The sequence below is a fragment of the Gossypium hirsutum genome, chromosome A13, assembly GCF_007990345.1.
Source record: "Gossypium hirsutum isolate 1008001.06 chromosome A13, Gossypium_hirsutum_v2.1, whole genome shotgun sequence".
NCBI lineage: Eukaryota > Viridiplantae > Streptophyta > Magnoliopsida > Malvales > Malvaceae > Gossypium > Gossypium hirsutum.
The window spans coordinates 49,504,492-49,526,964 of NC_053436.1; the positions used below are offsets into that span (position 1 = coordinate 49,504,492).

Below are 22,473 nucleotides of genomic sequence, written 5' to 3' on the forward strand. Positions count from 1 at the left end.
TGCGCGTGATTTATCCAGAAAAAAATATGTAAGAGTGTTGGCAAAAATAATATTTTCAGATCACATGATCTCCAAAGTTAGATTTTAGTTTGGATTTTCAAATGGAAAGCGTAATACCTCAAGATTCAGTTATAACGTTTAGGCCAGGTGTAGGGTTTTACATTGATTTTTCTCACCAAACATTAGACTCGACTTATTTTAGGATAGTTTTTATGTTTAAGTTGGGGGGAATTCAAGAAAAAGTATTGGGTCTTTATTGCAAAAAGTGATTTTTTGCTCAAGGAAAGTGTCCTTTATTGTTGCTAAAAAAAATAGACCTTAGTTGTTGTGAAAAGAGGTACAATAAGCATATGGTTCCAAATTGAGAAAAGAGGAATGGGGTATTCAAGGGGATGATTGTATATTCAGAGGCTTAAGGTAAGCTTAGTTTAAGGGTATTTAGCCTAAAATGATTATCTTTTTCCATACCCTAAACCTAGCTCTATTACATCCTTATAAAAGACCTATTAATTTAGATTAATATGTCTACTACATTAATGGAGAGAAATTATTGAGTTGAACATATAAAGGCATAATTTAAAACCTTAGGATTGTTACTTAGCTCAGTTAAAGGAAGTAAAAATTGATTGGAAGGAACTAAATACACATTAAGTAGGAGGAGGCATGTAGTTCACAATTTTTTAGCATTTTAACAATTGAAAATAATTGAGTGATATATATACTTTACATAGTAGCAAAGTTTTTATTTTTAAGCATAATTTCAATGAATTCATAAGCATGGGAAATATTGACTTTTCGAAGGGATTTTTCAAAAAGTGATTTCTTGAATTTTTTGTAAATTGGTATTACTCAGGACAAGTAATGAATTAAGTTTAGGGGTGTGATAACTCCAAAATATATAGACTTTTATAGCATTTTTTACTAATAATTCATGTAAATTTCGAATATTTATTAAATGTAAAAAATGACTTAATTTATCATATCAATTTATGATAGAACAGGATGCCATCAACTAACCTAGTACTGGCGTCCCCTTGCATGAGTTCAAAATCCTCATCGTCAACCTGATCCTGACTCAATCCTCAAGAATTCACGAGTTTGCCCTTAAACAATTTTTGCCCATTATCTTGTCTATCCACATGTTCATATCAAACATTAGGTGGGCCATCCTTTTTAATCTGCACTTTATTTGTCACACGATTATCACTACTAATGCTAGCTCCGAGAAGTTCGTCAATCTTCATGTTTCCTTTTGATTTTGATTTTGATTTTTTGCTTTAATTTATGTTTTCTTTTAATTTTATGTATTTTAAAATTTTTATTATGAATATATTATTAAGTAGATGTCCATCCAGATCAAGATAAGTTTTGATGTATTTTAAATTCTAATAGTCATTAGAAGTAGATCTCTACTTCATTTATACTTCTTATGCTCTCTACTTCATTCATACTTCTTATGCCTATAAATAGAGACTTTGGAGAAGCTTTGTAGATATCCCGATTGATCAATAAAACTATGATCTCTCTTTGCTCTCCCATTCTTTTTGTTCTTCAGTCTTTGTCTTTTATTTTATAACACGTTATCAGCATGATTCTCTTTTAATTGTTTTTCTCCATAAGTCACAAAAATATCCCAAAATTTGTTGTTGTCGACTGCCTCCTAGAATTGTTGCAATTTCAATTGAGGCCTGTATAACACCCCAAAATTGGGCCTAGAAGTTTTGAGGGTAAATTAGGAATTTTGGCTCGAAATGGGTTCGAAAATTTTGAATTGCGATAACCCAAAATTGTTTTTATCTATGGCTTTTTGAAAATTAAAACATTTTTTTAAAATAATGTTCAAAAGACTTTCAATTTTGAAATAAGGACTGATTTGTAAAATGGTCTAAATTATGAGTTTTTAAAAGACAATTATACCAAAGTTTCTTTTTTTTTTTTTTGAAAGGCAATTATACCAATATTTTAAAATACCCTATTTTCCGTCTCCATCTATATCAAAGTCACGTTAACTTCTTTTTCTTTGTTTTGTGTTGTCATCCTTTACTCTTCACAAGCTCTTCTCATTCAATTTTGATTCCTAAACTTAATTCCTTAGATTTTATCATTCCCGAAGCCATAAATCTCCATAGTATTTTAAGAAAAACATGCAAAAACACCATAGATTTCTCCATTGTTGAATTTTTGGGCTTTTCGGGTTTTCGATCAAATGTTTGATTTCTCAACAACTAAGGTAATGATTTGATTACTTATTATTTTTTTTATGTTATTTGATCCTTTAAATTGAGTTTTTAGCCGTTAAATCACATGTTTTAAATAAAAGCCAAAAATTGGGTCGTTAATGGTGGATTTCGGGATTTTGGGTAAAAACATAATTTCAAAGTATTTTTCAACTAATATTGACACGATTAGAAGGTTTCTAACCTTACTTTAAAGTTTCATTGAAGATTTCCAACATTTTAATGAATTTTTGTGAAAATTGCCATAAACATGTCAAAAATTTTGATACCATGAATTGGGTAGTTTTGAGTAATTTAAAGGTTGAGAATTAGTCGTAGGTGAATAATTAGATGAATGGAATCAGTTTTAGGAAAAAAAGATTAAGTATAGACCGAGATAATTAAAATTCAAGTTTGTTATGTTGAAGGTTTCAATTGCAAGAGAATTTAACTTAAGCTTGTGTTTTTATTATTTGAAGTGAGTATTTGGCTGATTTTTAATTGTTTTGTTGTGTGATTTACATTGTTGAAGATTTAGATTCGTTAGTTCCTTCAACAAGTAAAGATAAAGGCAAGGAAAATATGGTTTAAGCTTTCGGTAATTAGGCAAAAGCATGATCAGTGAGTGTTTGGGATTGATACTTGTAGACACGATTCATAGTGTTAATTGGGAGCTTACGAATAGCCTAAACCCTTATCCTAAGTTCTGAGTGTAAGCTTTCTATTTCCCTTGTTTTATTTTGGTAAATTATTCGATTATGTGAATAATTATGAATTAATTATTATGGTACGATATTGTAATATGAGACATCTATGATGACTATTGTGTATTGTGTTGTGTTGTGGGCATGATATATATGCCAAATAATAGTGGTAATGATATGCTAATAATGCAAATATGTAGCGAAAGCGAGCGGAATTTCGGTAAGTATATATGTGTTGAATTATGGAATGTGATATTGTTATGATAGGTAATATGTGAGAATGCTTGTGTGTGATATATGATGTATTGATTTTAATGCACACCTATGTGGTCGAATTGTGATGTGTTGGAAAAAATGGGTTTGAAAAACACAGCGAAAAATAAATTTAGGGAAAAATCAGAGTTTTAAATTTTTTTCTAAAACAAGATCTTGATTGTGATATCTAAAGTAATAAACACTTAATCAAAATTGTACATTTTCAATTCGTTTAGGATGAACTCTTCGACTGAGTAGTCTTCTCTGCTATTCTTAAGCTCACGTCTGCCGAGTGTGGGTTAGTTTCGAATAAAAAAATCATAAAAATTACCAATAAGGTAATTTTGTAATTTCTCTAAACTTTTGGGTCAAGTTGTAAATTAAAAAAATATCTATAGAAATTTTCAAAAATAATCTCTTCTGAGAATTTTCTCTCTACAAATTTCTATTGAATTCAAGTGTGTAAATAATGATCCAATGCTCTCTTTATATAAGGAGAGTTTAGAGAGTTCAACTATGATTAAACTTAATCACCAAAATAAATATTAGATTAAATTTAATATTAAATTTTATTAAAATAATAGAATGTTCATTTTAATATTAAATTAATAAAATACTATTAAGATAAGTATTTAATTTAATTTAATATTAAATTATTAAAATAATATTATTTTTGGAATAAATAATCTGAAATCAAATTCTCCAGTAGAGTCCTAGTAGAAGTGTAACTCCTCCACTCCTCAACCACCGATGACCAATCGCCACCGGTCAATCGGCACCGTCGTGTCTGATGATGTAAGTGCAACACCCTTACAGTACCCTGAGCTAGTTCGACTACTGCCGATTCAGTCCGGGTCAGTGACAACCCGACTAGTTCGATCTAGTAACCGGTTGGACTGTCGATCCGATTTCACATATTGAGCCCGGTTTGACTAGTTTTTGGGTCTTATGATCAGTATAGATGTGACACTCTTCGCCGTACAGGTAATCTCTCCAAATCTTTATAGAAAAAACCACAACAGCTAGCTCTAAATCATGCGTCGGATAATTATGTTCATGCATTTTCAGCTAACGAGACGCATAAGCAATCACTTTCCCGTCTTGCATCAAAACACAACCGAGACTGCTCAAAAAAGCATCACTAGACCACAAAATCCTTTCCCAATTCTGGTAAAGTCAAAACCGTCGCTTCAGTAAACATTTGCTTCAATTTATCAAAACTTTCTTGACATTGATAGCCCTAGACGAATTGAACATTCTTATGCAACAGTTTTGTCATCGACAAATCTATATTCGAAAATCCATTTACAATTCTTCAGTAATAACCAGCTAGTCCAACAAAACTGTGAACCTCTGACACATTCCTCGACGCTTTCCACTGAACAATTTCCTTGATCTTTTTCGAATCAACTCCAATCGCATCTGCTAAGATAACATACCCCAAAAACACAACTTCAGATAACCAAAATTCACGCTTACTAAGCTTTCCATATAACCGTTTCTCTCACAACACTTGCAAAACAATTCTAAAATGTTGTTTAGATTTCAAATAGATCAAAATGTCATTAATAAAAACTACCACAAATTGATCCAAATACAGTTGGAAAATACAGTTCAAATCCATGAATGCTGTCAGAGCGTTCGCCAATCCAAAAGGCATCACCAAAAATTCGTAATGACCATAACACGTACGACACGCCGTCTTCGGTACGTCACTATCTTTCATTTTCAACTGATAGTAACCCGACCTCAAATCGATCTTTGAAAAGAAAAAAGCTCCTTTTAGTTGATCAAATAAGTCATCAGTACGAGGTAGAGGGTATCGACTCTTAATTGTCAAGTTATTCAATTGTCGATAGTAAATACAGAGTCGCATCGAGCCATCTTTGTTTTTGACAAAAAGTACTGGAGTTCCCCAAGGCAATATACTAGGGCATATAAAGCCGCGACCTAGTAAATCTTACAATTAAACCTTCAATTCTTTCAATTCTATGGTTGTCATACAATAGACAGCCATTGACATTGGAGCCGTACCAGAAAACACTTCAATTGCGAACTCAACCTCCCAATCTAGTGGTAATCCCGATAATTCCTCAAGAAACACATCAGGGAATTCGCAAATAGTTTGGATTTTACTACTCTGACTATCACCAGAATTCGAATTGATAACATAGGCTATAAAAGCTTCACAGCCTTGATTGAGAAGTTTATCAACTCAAATTGCTGAAATGATACGAGTTGAACCACTCGTTCAAACACCATTCACTTCAATCATATCATTATCCTTACTCTGAACAACAAACTTCTTTTTATGGCAATCCAGAATCACTCTGTGTTCCATAAGCCAATCCATGCCCAAAATCAAATCAAAATCGCCAAACGGTATTATCAACAAATCAACAGGGAAAGTTATTTTTGTATCACTAATAGGCATCTCCTACACACCTAATCTACTAATACAGATTGTCCCAACGGACTTGACACCACTATCGATACTCGAGAATTCTCAAATTTTAAACTTCCTGATTTAATAATTCAGTATTAACATACAAATGCGAAGATCCTAGATCCATCAAAGCATAAATAGGTTATGAATGTAATAAAAAGATACTTGTCACAACATCATTAGCATCACCATCCTCACGTGTCCACATAACATAAGCTCGGGCTGGCGCTCTAGCCTCTGACTGATGTGTAACCCAATCATTTCCCTTTCTAGTACCACCTCTCAAAAATGAACCACCTCGACTCGACCCGCGACCCCTAGGTACAGGTACAAACCTCTGAAAAGTAACAGGGGTAGCATTCTCATTTTTCGGACACTCTCAAGAAAAATGCTCTGTGGATCCACAACGAAAACAACCTCAAGTTAACTTTCAGCATTCACCACGGTGTTTTTTCTTGTAGTGCTTACAATTCAGAATATCAATATCCCTGAATGGACCTTGCATACTACCCATAGGCACAGTCGACTGTCGACCATGATTTCTACCAACTTTATCTGACTTAAAAGTCGACTTCTAACTACCACAAAATTCTTTGGTTCACTTCAGTTGTGGATTTGAACTAACAGCTCCAAGACGTTTTACAGCAATACGAGTAGTCTCAATCTTTTTATCAAGACCCAGAGCTTGTTCTACCATTTCGGTAATTTTATGATATACTAACTGTACCCAAAGTTTATCGTGTAAACCAGGCAAAAATTGCTTTCAACTTTTAATTTTAGTCTGCATAAATTCAACGGCATACCTACTAAGTCACGAAAACTTTCGATCATAATCAACCACAAACATCCCGCCTTGTTTCAGCATTAAAAACTCTTGTCTTTTATCTTCAATATACAATTCGCCAACATATTTCTTTTGAAATTCTTTTTGAAATAATTCCCAATTAGCCTGATTTATGGATACGTGGTATGTCATTGATTGCCACCAGGTATATGCTTCTCCTTGTAGTAGAGAAATAGCACAAATTACACTTTCACGTGGGTTGCATTCAAGTTGTTCCAAGACGCATTTAGTGGATTCAATCCAAACTTCAGCTGCATAAGGATCAACACCTTTCAACCCTAAGAATTTGGTCACACCATATCTACGTAACTCTTTTATCAAGGCTCGACGAACAGGAGATACAGATGTCGTAGTAGATGTAGTACCCACAACACACCGAAGAGAATCAGCTATAGCTCGAAGTAAATATGTGTCACCTCATCCCTCAATATTACATCGCTCAACGTTAGGTTGTTGAGCACTAACTGGATTAACACTCGGTGTTATCGATTCAATTCTATCTAATTCATTAGAGACATCATCTTTTATATACATCTATTGATAGTTATCTGATATTTTCAATTATAAAAAAAACAAATATATCAACATCCAAATCTTAACTTAATTCGACTCAATTATGGCATGTACCTCTAAACTCAATTCTAAGCTCGATTTAGTCAGAGAATTGGCTAAACTGCAAGCTCTGATGCCACTAAATATAACACCCCTAACTCGTATTCGTCGCTGAAATAGGGTTTTAAGTATTACCGAATAAGCGTTACCTAAATTATTCATTTCAAAATATTTCAATAATCAGAACATAATACATCATTAAGCATGCATATTGTCCCTTATTCACGCCCTTGAGACCTTAGAATCACTTTAGAAATGATTTGGGACTAAATCGGGAACATTTGAAAATTTGAGGAAAAAGTTAGAAAAAATTCAACTATATGGGTCACACGGTCGTGTGGCCAGGCCATGTGACTCACACGGTTGTGACAGCCCGTGTCTCAGGCCATGTAACTTTCGAAATAAGGACACATGGCTGTGTCCCAGCCCGTGTCAGTGCCCGTGTAACTCTTTGACTTGGGTCACGCGGCCAAGTCACACACCCGTGTGCCAAGCAGTGTACTAGCTGACTTACTTTCCAAGCACCCCACAGATGACACACGGCCATGTCGCCCATTCGTGTGGACCTAAAATGCACCTTAAACAATAAGTTTACCATTTCCTACTTGCTTGGGCTTTAAGCAACTCAAAAATCGTTCTTTTAACCTATTCAAAACACAATCAAACATACTCAAAACATGTTAAAACAATCATCCTAGGTGCCAACAAATGTACCCACATTGGTGCCACAAGTTATATCATTAAAACATATCATCCATCCATCACTTAAATCAAAGTTTTAAACATGCCAAAATCAATCAATTTGGCCTAGTTTATATCTACCTAAAACATCAAACTTAAATTCACAAACACTTAACAAGTCTAGATTCAAATCCACATGCCAAATTATGGCTCCAAATACAAACATAAGTTTATATATATACCAAACTAACATTATACTTAACTCAATTACATTACATATACCAAATTCATTAAAAACCAAACACATCCTAGGTACATGCCATTACAAAAGATAAACATCACCACATTTGAGATTGGGATCATCGTTGGATGCTGAGTCGGCGATCAAAAGAGAAGTACCTAGCCTGCGCACGAAAAACAAAATCGCACGTTAAGTAAAACTCAGTGATATTTCTACAATCTGAACAATTAAGGACATAATGATACAAGAATGCATAATTGGAATTATACAAACATACTATTGCCTAAGCTTATCATTACCATATACCATCATTTCAAATTTATGCATATTACCATATCATTTCATACTATACTAAATTCTCACATGCTATTATATTTGATTTGTTTAACAAATATCTCAATTCACATCACTTGCTATATAAATAACTTTTCACATATCAATCCACATTTGTTTTTACAATGGCATTATCCATTCCATATTCAATTCATGAGTACATAACTTATGTATTTCATTTAATCACAACACATCTCATTTTTCATGTTTCAATTCACTATCTCATTTCCATTTCACATGCCATGCCATTTCAATATCAATTATAGAACTTTATTATTTAATTACCCTTATTAACACGACTCGGGCTCAGAAAAATACACGGATCCAACCAACCACCAGTTTGGCACCTAGTGCCTCATCAGATAAATTCAAAGTAATAATTGGGCCCAGCGCTATATAAATTGACACTCAATGTCTCATCGGTTAAATCGAAGCAAATTGGCACCTAATGCCTCAACGACTCGAAGTCGAAGAAATCCCTGAACTCTTCCTCGAAGTCGAAGAAATCCTTGAACTCTTCCTATCCTATGTGTAACACCCCCACACCCGAAACCGTCACCGGAGTCAAGCTTGAGGTGTTACTAAACTTATCTTACCTTTTAAACAACTCTAAACCACTTATTTTAATTTTCGGAATAAACTGCTTTTCTATGTCATGGTTGCTTAAAAATTCATTTCTTGAGTTTCAAAACTCAAAACTAATATTCGTAATTTTTTACTGAAACTAGACTCATATATCTATATATTAATTTGTTTCTAGAATTTTTGAATTATCCAATTAGTACAGTTTATTAGTTAAAGAAACCCCTGTTTCAGAATTTGACTGCACTGGCCTCTACTTACTACGAACTACTTTTCTCTCTGTACAAAAATCATATGACTATACCGTTTGTTTCTATTAAAACTAGATTCAATAAGGATTCTATCCATATTAAGTACACCACCTAATTATTTTTTTAAAATTTATGGTGAATTTCTAAAGTTGGAATAGGGGATCCAGAAATTGCTCTGGCCCTATTTCACCAAAACTCAGATACCCTATAAAATACAAAACCTTTACCTGTTTTGCTTATTCCATATGAGATTAGACACAACGAGCTTTAATTTCATATACTATTCACCATCAACCCATGTCTTTCCGATTTCTTGTGATTTTTCAAAATCCCGTTATTTCTGATACTTGAATCTGTTTTTAAGTTACTTTCACATTTTTCTTTGTTTTCATGTGATAGTTACTACTTAATCATACATACTATTAAACATGTATATCATCAGCCACTCTATTAGCTAATCACTAGCAAGTATTTACGCATCATTCATTGATCATATCATATCAAAAGAAACCAAGTTCCTATACATGCCATACACAAAACGAAACGTCTAACTATACCAATGTGATTTCTTCGATAGTGTGATCGGGTCTCCGACGTTTCCTTCGATTCCCGAGTGGCTTGATAAAAACTATAAGAAAAAGAAAAAAAAAAGAGTAAGCACTAGGCTTAGTAAGCTTACAAGCAAATAAATTACAACATTCAACATAATGAATAATTATACATAATATCACCTAGCCTCATAAACTTTCTTTACTTCTCATTTTCTACCTTCTTCTTTACTCACTTACCTTCTTTCTGACTTGACCTTTCACTATTCGTAAATATAATCTACCTTCCCTTTTGCTGATAATTCACTGTAATTTAACGTGTACAATGACCCGTTGAACCACTCAGAATACTAAGGATACTAGGGTCGTTCCTATCTATCAATATCCTGCCAATGCCATGTCTTCGACATGGACTTACATGAATTATTCCTGTCTCCAATGTCATATATATATAATATGGGCTTACATGGCTCATTCCTGTCTCCAAAGCCATATAACTGATATGGACTTACATGGCTCATTTCTGTCCTGTCATGTCCTGTCAACCCCAATATCCTAACATTCCTAAGGTTCAAACGGGGCTTCCTAATGCTTTTTCTCTGTCACTTCGCCTTTAATTTGACTTTAAATATTCAAAGAAAATAAGTATATAAATGCTGGAAATTGACAATAACAATGTAAAATAAAAGAATATTGCATTTATTTACTGTAAACTTACCTCGATACAAAATGTGACTAAACTTTACAATTTAGTCCTTTACTTTTTCTTTTCCCTGATCTACTCCCGAATTTCGCTATTCTTGATCTATAATAGAAAATTTAAATTATTTAATATTTACATTTATCAAAACAGTCCTTGACCCAAACTTTGACAAAATTACATTTTTGCCCCTAAACTTTCACATATTTGCACTTTTGCCCCAAGGCTCGTAATTTAAACTTCATCCTATTTTCTTATGTTTTATGACATGCTGATCATTTTTCCCTTCTATGACAACATCAAATTCACACTCTAACATGTACTTATGACTACTAGGTATTTTTACCGATTTAGCCCTTTTACTCATTTTCACTTAAAACCGAGTAGCACAAGTTGTCTAACATAATTTAAAACCTCATATTCTATCATAAAACATCAAAGTAAACACTTTTCACCTATGGGTATTTTTCCAAATATGAACCCTAACTTAAATTATTGCTAGCATAAGCTTTATCGAGCTACCGGGACTCCGAAAACGTAAAGAACATTAAAAACGGGGCCTGGAATCACTTACTATGGAGCTTGAAAGCTTGAAACAAACCCTAGCTATGGCTAACCCTTGAAATTTCGTGCTAATGAAGAAGATGATGAATTTTGTGTTATTTTTCCCTTTTTATTTCATTTAATATCCAAATGACCAAAATGCCCTTCCTTATTAAACTTTCAAAAATTCCATCCATGTCCTATTTTGTCCATGAACCTAGAAATTGGTCAAATTTTTATTTAACCTACTAATTAATATTCCAAAGCAATTTCATACTAAAAACTTCTAGAATGCAAGTTTTGCAAATTATTCGATTTAGTCCCTAATCTCAACTTAAGCACTTTATGCATAGAATTTCATCACGAAATTTTCACACAATCATGAAATCATATCATGAACCTCAAAATAATAATAAAATAAACTTTTCTACCTCAGATTTGTGGTTTTGCAACCACTGTTCTATTTAGGCCCTATTTCGGGATGTTACATTTCTCCCCCCTTTAGGGATTTTCGTCCCCGAAAATCTTACCTGTGAAGAGATTTGGGTACTGTTTTCACATAGCCTTTTCGGGTTCCCATGTAGCCTCGTCTACCCCATGTCTATTCCATAGGACTTTCACAAGTGCAATACTTTTGTTCCTTAATTGCTTTATCTACTAATACATGCTTGCCTAATGGATTCGAGACTTTAACCACAAATTCTGTAGATTCTATAGGCATACTTGTACTAGACATCAATTTCTTGCAAACATATGAATGAGTTGAACCTGGATCAATCAAAGCAATGACATTAATATCATATAGAGAAAATATACCCGTAATCAAATCGGGGAAGGATGCCTCTTCGCATGCACGAATAGCATAAGTCCTTGCAGGGGCTCTAACATCTGGTCTCACAGCCGAATCTCTTGAGGTACCTCTGTTACTTGCTCCTACTCTCGGTTGCCTCGGTGATCTGCCTCTAGTAGGAGCATTTCTGGATCTAGCACTCTGTGTTATCTCTCGATTAGCCACCTCTGGACATTCTCGTACAAAATGATCTGGAGCACCGCATTTATAACAAACATTTTCGCCTGCCCGACAAGGACCATAATGAAGTCTACCACACCGTGAACACCCTGATCTACCCTGTCCAACATTACCTACACTTGCAGTCGAGGTGTTCTGAGCCTTCGAATCCTTAAATCTGCTGCCTCTATTCTGTACTAGAATACCCGGCTGAGAAACTAGATCTGGTAGAAAACTCCTTTGGTCTTTTGGATGTAGCCTGGAATGACCTACTCATCTGTCTCTTCTTTGTATCTTGTGTCTCTGTCTCAACTTTGCCTTTTGTTTTTAACAGTTTCTCTGCCTTACAGGCTCTCTCAACTAAAATAACGAACTCTTTTATTTCTAGGACACCCACTGACAGTCGAATATTATCATTTAACCCTCCTCAAACCTTTTACACATAATAGCCTCTGTGGACACACATTCTCGAGCATATTTACTAAGCCTGACAAATTTGCGCTCATAATCGGTCATTGTCATATTACCTTGTTTCAATTCCAGGAATTCCTTTCTCTTCTGGTCAATAAACCTCTGACTGATGTACTTTTTACTAAATTCCTCCTGAAAGAAATCCCAAGTGACCTTCTCCTTTGGTACAACTGATACAACTGCCTTCCACCAGTAGTAGGCTGAGTCTCTAAGAAGTGATACTACACATTTCATACATTCCTCGGGTGTACAAGATAATTCGTCAAAGACTCTGATAGTATTTTCTAACCAAAATCCTGCTCTTTCTGCATCATCATCTTTTGTTGCTCGGAACTCTTCTGCCCCTTGTTTCCTGATTCTATCAACTGGTGGCTTTTCTTTTATCACTGTACCTGTGACTGGGGGAGCTTGAGCTACATGGGTAGCCTGAGAATCATGAGGGGGTGGAGGTCTAACTGCCCGATTCGTACGAACGAACTCGACAAACAAATCATTCAAAGCTTGGAAGAGAGCTTCTCGAGTCACTCCTCCCTGATTAACTGTTACTGGCCTATTCTCAGATGGCGCTGCCCCTTCCGCGGGAGCAGGCGCATTACTTTCTACATTATCATCACCAGCTTGCTCGGGATCCATTACTATAAAACAAAATATCTAAAAATCGTCAGGAGTCGTCACACAATCAAAATACAGGTCTGGCATGTATAGCTAGACTTTTACTCACACGAACTGTTCCGAGAACCGACTAAACCTAATAAATGTAACACCCCCACGCCCGAAACCGACACCGGAGTCAAGCTTGAGGTGTTACTAAACTTATCTTACCTTTTAAACAACTCTAAACCACTTATTTTAATTTTCGGAATAAACTATTTTTCTACGTCATGGTTGCTTAAAAATTCATTTCTCGAGTTTCAAAACTCGAAATTAAGATCTGTAAATTTTTCCTGAAACTAGACTCATATATCTATCTACTAATTTTTTTCTAGAATTTTTGACTTAGGCTCAGTTTGGAAATGCTTTTGAGAAGTGCTTTTAAGAAGTACTTTTGAAAATTTTAAGTGTTTGGTATTGCTGTCAAAAAGTGCTTTTGAGAAGTAAAATGTCTATTTTAGACATGATATTATAAAGTAACAAATATGTATTTAAATAATTTTTAAATTAGTTAATATTATGATATTTTAGCAATAATATAAAAAATAATTTATTATAACTCATTGTTAATATTTTAATATATAATATTAATTTTAAATATTTCTAAGTAATTAATATTAATTATTTATTAAATTTAATTAGAATATATAAACTATATTTAAATATTTAAATATAATAATTAAATATTTGTAATTAGATATTGACACAATTGTATTAATTTTAAAAATTATTTTTTATTTTTAATTAATGCTTTTAACTCATTTGTAAAACTCATATTAGATAACATAGAAAAGATAAACCTAACAAATTAAAATATTACATATATTTGGATTAAAGTTTCAAAAAGGGATAATATTTATATACCAAATATAAATACTAAAAATTTTACAATAGCATTTACAATTTAAAGTGAATTCATTAAACTAGAAGCTATAGCATCTCTTGTTAATTCCATTTCAAAACCACTTGAATTGTTTGATTCACCGTCATCATCACCATCGTCGTCGTCGTCGTCGTCGTCATCATCACTTTCTCGACCATGCACAATTTCTAAATCAATATTATTCTCATATGCCCAGTTAATATCTTCGTATTCCATAAAATCTGCATCATTTCGGCCGGCATGTTTTCGGATAAAATTGTGTATCGTCATTGCAGCAACAACGATCATCGTTTGCTTTTCAAAACTATAACTTGGCATATCTCTTAAAATGGCCCATTTTTTTTTCAAAGCACCAAAAGTTCGTTCAATCACACTACGTAATAATGAATGTGAATGATTGAATACCTCTTCTTTACCAGATACCGGTCTACCTCTACGAAAGTTAGGTAAATGATACCGCTGACCTCTATATGGTCCAAGATAACCTTTCATTTGAGGATATCCAGAATCAACAAGATAATATTTTCCTACATGTCATAATATAACAAACAATTAATTCAAGAATTTTTTATAAAAATAATCAATTAAAGAACTTATACTTTATTTTTAAAAATCACATATAAATAAAATATCTAACCATTTGGTGGGTGCGGAAATTTGTATTTTGGATCTCGAATTGCATCAAGAAATATTCTAGTGTCATGTGCCGATCCTTCCCATCCAGCCATGACAAAGGTGAAACACATACTAAAATCACATACTACCATGACATTTTGAGTAGGGATACATTTTCTTCCAATATAGGGAATTTGTTCATTTGGTGGAAGAATAGCGGCAATATGAGTACCATCAATTGCACCTATGCAATCTTGAACAAATAATCATATTAGTCTCGTGCATATTTTAAGTTGACCAAAAATATTAAAAATATAATAAGATAAAATTAAATTTTAACCTCAAAATGCGGCATATATCTAGAATCATTACGTATTTGTTCGGGTATTGAGCTAAAAAAGGATCTTCGGGTGCAATTAGATCAGTGGCCATCCTTGAAACTTTTTCAAGCACAATTGCAAAGTACTGACTTATTGTTGATCCAGACCTTTGAAATCTTTCTCGACATTGGGAAACTTTTGCACCGGTACCCAAGATGTATAAAAAATTCCCAACATTTCACTAGAAGATATGTTTCTTGAAGTTTGCAAGTTGTATCTTGTCTCCAAAACTCTCAACAAACTTGTGAATACCATTTTAGACATCCTAAAATTAATCATACAACGTGACTCGTGACCGTCAAGGATCTCTCGAATCCATGTTTCACCTGACTATTTTGAATTCATGCATGGCTGCTTTAATATATACTTCTCGTAATATAATTGTACGGAAGAAGATGCAACAAAAAATAATCGATTAAAACATTCCATGCGTTGTAAAATCTCTTTCTTTTCCCTTTCATCATCACTGTCATCACTGCTGTAATTCTCAACTATACTCATCACCTGCCAAAAAATTTGAACATCCAAAATCATATATAAACAACTATTGATAAAACTAATTTAGTATAAATAAGTAGAACATAAATTCAATAACCAAAGACCAAACATAAACAACTATTAATAAAAGTAGATTACACATAGATAAGTAGAACATAAATTCAATATCCAAAAACCAAACATAAATAACTATTGATAAAACTAGTTTAGGATTTTTATTTAGTCACATAATAGATATCTCCTAACCCTAGAAGATTAGAAAATTTTCAGCTATCCTCCATTTCCGTCTTAAGCCACAAAGCTCTAATCTTGGGATTAATTGATAAAAACATAATTCGCTTGTCCTTATTGAGCAATAATCTAAGTGCGAAAAAGTATAGCAGACTAGCTTCTAGAACTTCTTCCGACATGCTGTCGAGCACTTTGACTGCTTGTGGAATACCATATGGATCCATAATAGGAGTCAAACTAGATGTGGCTTGACTCATATTGTTAGCTGCATTGCATAATTTTTCTATTTGACTAGACAATCTTGCCGCCCCTCCAATTTGCTTTGAGGATTTCTTTCTTCCAGTTTTAAAATGTGAACTTGATATCTCAGGGTTTTTCCTTTTTTGACCGTTTCCATCAATTTGAACATCATTTGAAATGTGAACATCATTTGAAATGTGAACATCATTTAAAATGCGAACATCATTTCTCACATTTTCTTCTTCATTCTCTTCAGGTATTTCATTGTTAACATCTTTAAAAATATCACTACGGAGTGTACCAGAAGAAGGTGCCCATGCTTTATCACCTGTTGCAACTATCCCCATGAACATTTGGTCTAACTTCCCTTCGAATTCAGGATCAATGCCCAATGTTCTAAATTTTTGAGCTTCAGGCACAACCTACGTATCAAATGATAGTTTAATAACAGTAATTATCAATAAACTCATAAATAAGAAAAAAACAAAAATATAGGGAATTATTAATGTACCTTTAGCCTACTCTCCCACCAATCATCCGATGCATCAACGGTTCTTTTTATAGGATTCCACCCTAGACCAGTATCTTCGCCTTTAAGTTTCTTCCAAGCTTTCCATTCTTTTTTTAGGGCATCCCACCTATTTTTAAGTTGTCTTTGTGAAAAACCCTTGCCTGTTTCTTTCTCAAAGTTAGTCATTATTTTCAACCATCCATCTTTTGTGAAATGAGTACCAGGCCTATTGCCTTTCAATATCTCTTTAATACAAATATCACAAAATATTTCTGTCAATCTCTTATCCCATATTACTTTCACTTTTTCACCACTAACTTCAATCGCCGACGTACTCATCTATTGTGTATACGAACAGATTCGTTTCAGCCAGTAAAGCAATTAAGAAAATCAAATGTCACAAAAGTATATTTTTTTAGATGTGTATCGAAATCAAGATAGGATCCTAAGGTTTTTTTTCTCAATAAAAATCAACTTTTCAAGACCGGAATAATAACCAAGAAAAAGAACACAACTAATAATAAGATCAAACACAATTAAACCATGCAGCTTCAATGACAAAACAAGCATACTAATAAAACATAGAGAGGCTGTTTAACGCTGAAATTATTAATGATTAATAAAATAACCTGAAATATTTTGCATTGGTTAAAAGTGCTTATAGAATTAATTTCTTTACGTTGGAGTAGAAATATGGAGAAGATAGCAGCCAAGCAGCGAACCATGTTGAGAATTTTCTCGACAATTGGTATCGAAATAATTAACATAGATAAAATATTTTTTAGGTGATAAATCAAAGTTAGCTTTAGCAGCAAACTTAATTAGCTCATTCATATCAAACATAATTCTTCTAATTTTAGATTCTTGATTAAATTGTTCTTGACAATCTAATAATTGTACAAATTTATCTACATCCTCTATCTTTTTATCTGTATGAACTTTTCTGTCATTCTATACTATAAATATATAATATCACTATCTGTAAATTCTTCCTTTAAATATTTCATTATTAATATTTATCTCATTAATCCTATCTTTTTTCCCTACAATATTTAGCTATATCCTATTTTTCCACAACTAAAACATTTACATTCTTTTATAGATTTTTTTATCATTATCTATATTATTTTGAGAAAGTATTTTTCCTCATATATTTCTCTCTTTTCGAATATCTTCTTTTATTTCTCTTAAAATCTTTGTATCTATATTTCTTATAAGGATATTTTTTACTTCTTTTAATGTTATTTATTTTGTTAATATCTGAATAATCTTCTGACTCATAATTTATATTATTTATGTCTTTCCTATTACATCCTAGTTTAGGTGCTTTAAGATCTGGGCATACATCTTTAATAAATTTTAGATTAATTTTTGCTCTATCTTTGGTAGATTCAAGACATTGTCTTCTATTTGACTACAGCTAATATGGTGGCCTATTGTTTTGCAACATTCTGCTATTTTTTGTTGGGCTGGTGCAACACTAACCTTTTGACTTTCCTTCTTTCTATAAATAACCAAATTTCAACAATCTTACCCAAACTTGAACGAAAAATTATCAACAAAACTAACCCATCACTGGAAGCAAAATCTTTATAAAGATAAAAGGCATAGACATAGTTCTTTCAATCTACAAACAACTAAAACAGTTTAATAAAAAAAAGAAGACCCCAAAAAGAACCCTTTTTCAGAAATAAATAGTATGAAGCATACTTAACAACAAAATTCAACAGGAAAAAAAAGAGCAAGATATTGCTATAACGATCAATCGATTGGAATCAAATATATGGGAAAGCAAGATCAAAAGTACCAGATTTGTGGGCGATTTGAGCTTAAGAGAGTGAGTGCAAGAAAGATTTGTGAGCTTTCAATAAAGCAGAGAGTGAGTAAGCTAAGCCCCCAACTGAGAGAAGAAGATGAGAACGAAAAAATTAAAGAGAAGAATGAGAAGGAAAAGAAAAAACTCACCGGTGGTGGAGAAGAGGATCAAACCAGAGAAGAAAATATTGTTGAAAATTAAAATGGAGGAACAAAACACTTCTGCAAGAATTACAGCAGATGAGACATGTTTTGGTTATGGTTTTGCTTTTTTTACTTAAAATGGAGGAAATAGGTCCTGCAAGAAATCTTTTAAAGTAGCAGGTGAAGATGAGAAGAACAAACCAGAGAACAAATCAGACAAGAAAAGAGGAAAATAATATCCTCTAACGTCTAGAAAAAGCAGAAGTTAAAATAGTAAAATACTGCCAAGAAGTACTTTTGGCTGATAAAAGCCAAAAATTTCTCCTTTTCATCTATGCAAAAGTCCTTTTTTTAAGTTGAAAAAAGTGGTACAGAAGAAGGTTGTTCTTTATTACTTTTAACAAAAAAATCACTTTTTTGCCAAAAGCCCATCACACAAGTAGTGCCGAACAGGGCCTTAGCCAATTAGTACCATTTATTAGTTAAAGTTACCCCTGTTTTAGCATTCGACTGCACTGGCATCTACTTACTACGAACCACTTTTCTCTCTGTACAAAACTCATATGACTATACCGTTTGTTTCTTTTAAAACTAGATTCAATAAGGATTCTAACCATATAAAGTACACTGCCTAATTATTTTTTTCAAATTTATGGTGAATTTCTAAAGTTGGAACAGGGGATCCAGAAATCGCTCTGGCCCTATTTCACCAAAACTCAGATACCTTATAAAATACAAAACCTTTACCTGTTTTGCTTATTCCATATGAAATTAGACACAACGAGCTTTAATTTCATATATTATTCACCATCAACCCATGTCTCTACAATTTCTTGTGATTTTTTAAAATCCCGTTATTTCTGATACTTGAATCTGTTTTTAAGTTACTTTCACATTTTTCTTAGTTTTCATGTGATAGTTACTACTTAATCATACGTACTATTAAACATGTATATCATCAGCCACTCTATTAACTAATCACTAGCAAGTATTTACGCATCATTCATTGATCATATCATATCAAAAGAAACCAAGTTCCTATACATGCCATACACAAAACGAAACGTCTAACTATACCAATGTGATTTCTTCGATAGTGTGATCGGGTCTCCGACGTTTCCTTCGATCCCCGAGTGGCTTGGTAAAAACTATAAGAAAAAGAAAATAAAGAGAGTAAGCACTAGGCTTAGTAAGCTTACAAGCAAATAAATTACAACATTCAACATAATGAATAATTATACATAATGTCACCTAGCCTCATAAACTTTCTTTACTTCTCATTTTCTACCTTCTTCTTTACTCACTTACCTTCTTTCTTACCTGACCTTTCACTATTCGTAAATATAATCTACCTTCCCTTTTGCTGATAATTCACTGTAATTTAACGTGTACAATGACCCGTTGAACCACTCGGAATACTAAGGATACTAGGGTCGTTCCTATCTATCAATATCCTGCCAACTCCATGTCTTCGACATGGACTTACATGAATTATTCCTGTCTCTAATGTCATATATATATAATATGGGCTTACATGGCTCATTCCTGTCTCCAAAGCCATATAACTGATATGGACTTACATGGCTCATTTCTGTCCTATCATGTCCTGTCAACCCCAATATCCTAACATTCCTAAGGTTCAAACGGGGCTTCCTAATGCTTTTTCTCTGTCACTTCGCCTTTAATTTGACTTTAAATATTCAAAGAAAATAAGTATATAAATGCTGGAAATTGAAAATAACAATGTAAAATAAAAGAATATTGCATTTATTTACTGTAAACTTACCTCGATACAAAATGTGACTAAACTTTACAATTTAGTCCTTTACTTTTTCTTTTCCCCAATCTACTCCCGAATTTCGCTCTTCTTGATCTATAATAGCAAATTTAACTTATTTAATATTTATATTTATCAAAACAGTCCTTGACCCAAACTTTGGCAAAATTACATTTTTGCCCCTAAACTTATACATATTTTCACTTTTGCCCCAAGGCTCGTAATTTAAACTTCATCCTATTTTCTTATGTTTAATGACATGCTGATCATTTTTCCCTTCTATGACAACATCAAATTCACACTCTAACATGTACTTATGACTATTAGGTATTTTTACCAATTAAGCCCTTTTACTCGTTTTCACTTGAAACCGAGTAGCACAAGTTGTCTAACATAATTTAAAACCTCATATTCTATCATAAAACATCAAAATAAACACTTTTCACCTATGGGTAGTTTTCCAAATATGAACCCTAACTTAAATTATTGCTAGCATAAGCTTTATCGAGCTACCGGGACTCCGAAAACGTAAAGAACATTAAAAATGGGGCTTGGAATCACTTACTATAGAGCTTGAAAGCTTGAAACAAACCCTAGCTATGGAGAGCCCTTGAAATTTCATGCTAATGACGAAGATGATGAATTTTGTGTTATTTTTTTCTTTTTATTTCATTTAATATCCAAATTACCAAAATGCCCTTCCTTATTAAACTTTCAAAAATTCCATCCATGTCATATTTTGTCCATGAACCTAGAAATTGGTCAAATTGTTATTAAACCCTCCTAATTAATATTCCAAAGCAATTTCATACTAAAAACTTCTAGAATACAAGTTTTGCAAATTATTCGATTTAGTCCCTAATCTCAACTTAAGCACTTTATGCCTAGAATTTCATCACGAAATTTTCACACAATCATGCAATCATATCATGAACCTCAAAATAATAAGAAAATAAATTTTTCTACCTCGTATTTGTGGTTTCGCAACCACTATTTCGTTTAGACCCTATTTCAGGATGTTACACTATGGAATGTCATCTATATCTGACTCGGCCCGATACTGTTAATAGGGTTTCATTTCACTTTTCAAATGCAACAAATATCCAATTCTCATATTTGCACATTATCACATTTACACATATATTCATTTCAATTTCCAATTACTCAATACATTCAATTGTAAAGTATATTAATTCTCACCTCTAATGCTTATCAGGTGCAATAATTCAAAATGCAATAATTTACAATTTAGTCCGGATTATAGAAACACAAACTGTGGATTCAGAGCTATTTGACTTCGATTTTATCCTTCCCCTTTTTAGTCGAGGATTCTGGTATGATGTTAGCTACGGAATTAAAACAATTAAAATACATCAATACGAAACAATTCAATTTTACATTGAATATTTCAATTTTTACTCAATTTTTGCTTAAATTCCAATTTAGTCTCTAAACCGAGACTAATTTTTATTCTTCACATTTAATCCTATATTTTTATACTAATTTCACTTTAAGCTAAATTTAGCTCCCTATTTTCAATTAAATCCCTAAGTTTCAAATTTTTCACAATTTAGTCCCTATTACTCAAAATTTAATCCTTTTCCATTTCTAGCTTAAAAATCTATCAATTTAATCCCTAATACTAAAACTATTCAACAACATTTAAAATCTTAATCAATGTTAAAATTTCAACATGGGTCAGGTAATACTTAACATAGGGATTCCAAAAATATAAAAATTTCAAGAAAATGGACTAAATTGACTAACCAATTGAAGCTGAAAAGTTTGAAACCCTTATGTTACTGTCCTAGTCTTCTCTTCTTTCTTTTATTTCTTTCTTTTATTTCCTATTTTGTTTTTTTTTCATGGTCTCATTCCTTTCCACTATCTTTTATTATTTCTTTTTCTTTTTATTATAAAATAATATACATATATGCTTATTTCATATTATTATAACATATATATTATATAATACATATATACATACTTTAACTTTTAACTATTATAATATATATAATAAGTTTACATATATATAAATATGTACTCATCATTAATGCCGTCCACTTAATGGAACAAAGGCATAATTGTTTCTTTAGTCCCTTTAATTTATTTTATTCTATAATTCAACTTTTACCTTATACGTGATCTAGTCCTTATAATTTAATAACTCTTATCTCATACAAATTCACTTAACCGAAATCTAATTAACTACACAACTGACTTCATAAATGTTTATTAAAAATATTTACAAGTCCGATTTATGGGAATGGAGTCTCGGGAATGCATTTTTTG

The 22,473-nt window shown here is 32.6% G+C and overlaps 1 protein-coding gene across 1 annotated transcript; it reads right to left on the minus strand.

Moving 5' to 3' along the window:
- Positions 1–15,698: 15,698 nt before the first annotated feature.
- On the minus strand, positions 15,699–16,738 carry LOC107894704 (L10-interacting MYB domain-containing protein-like). Its single transcript, XM_016819956.2, has 2 exons — positions 16,446–16,738; positions 15,699–16,356 (listed from the first exon to the last, which is right to left on the minus strand). Exons 1-2 carry the CDS (start codon positions 16,629–16,631, stop codon positions 15,730–15,732), a joined length of 813 nt encoding a protein of 270 aa, XP_016675445.2. The 5' UTR covers positions 16,632–16,738; the 3' UTR covers positions 15,699–15,729.
- Positions 16,739–22,473: the final 5,735 nt, after the last annotated feature.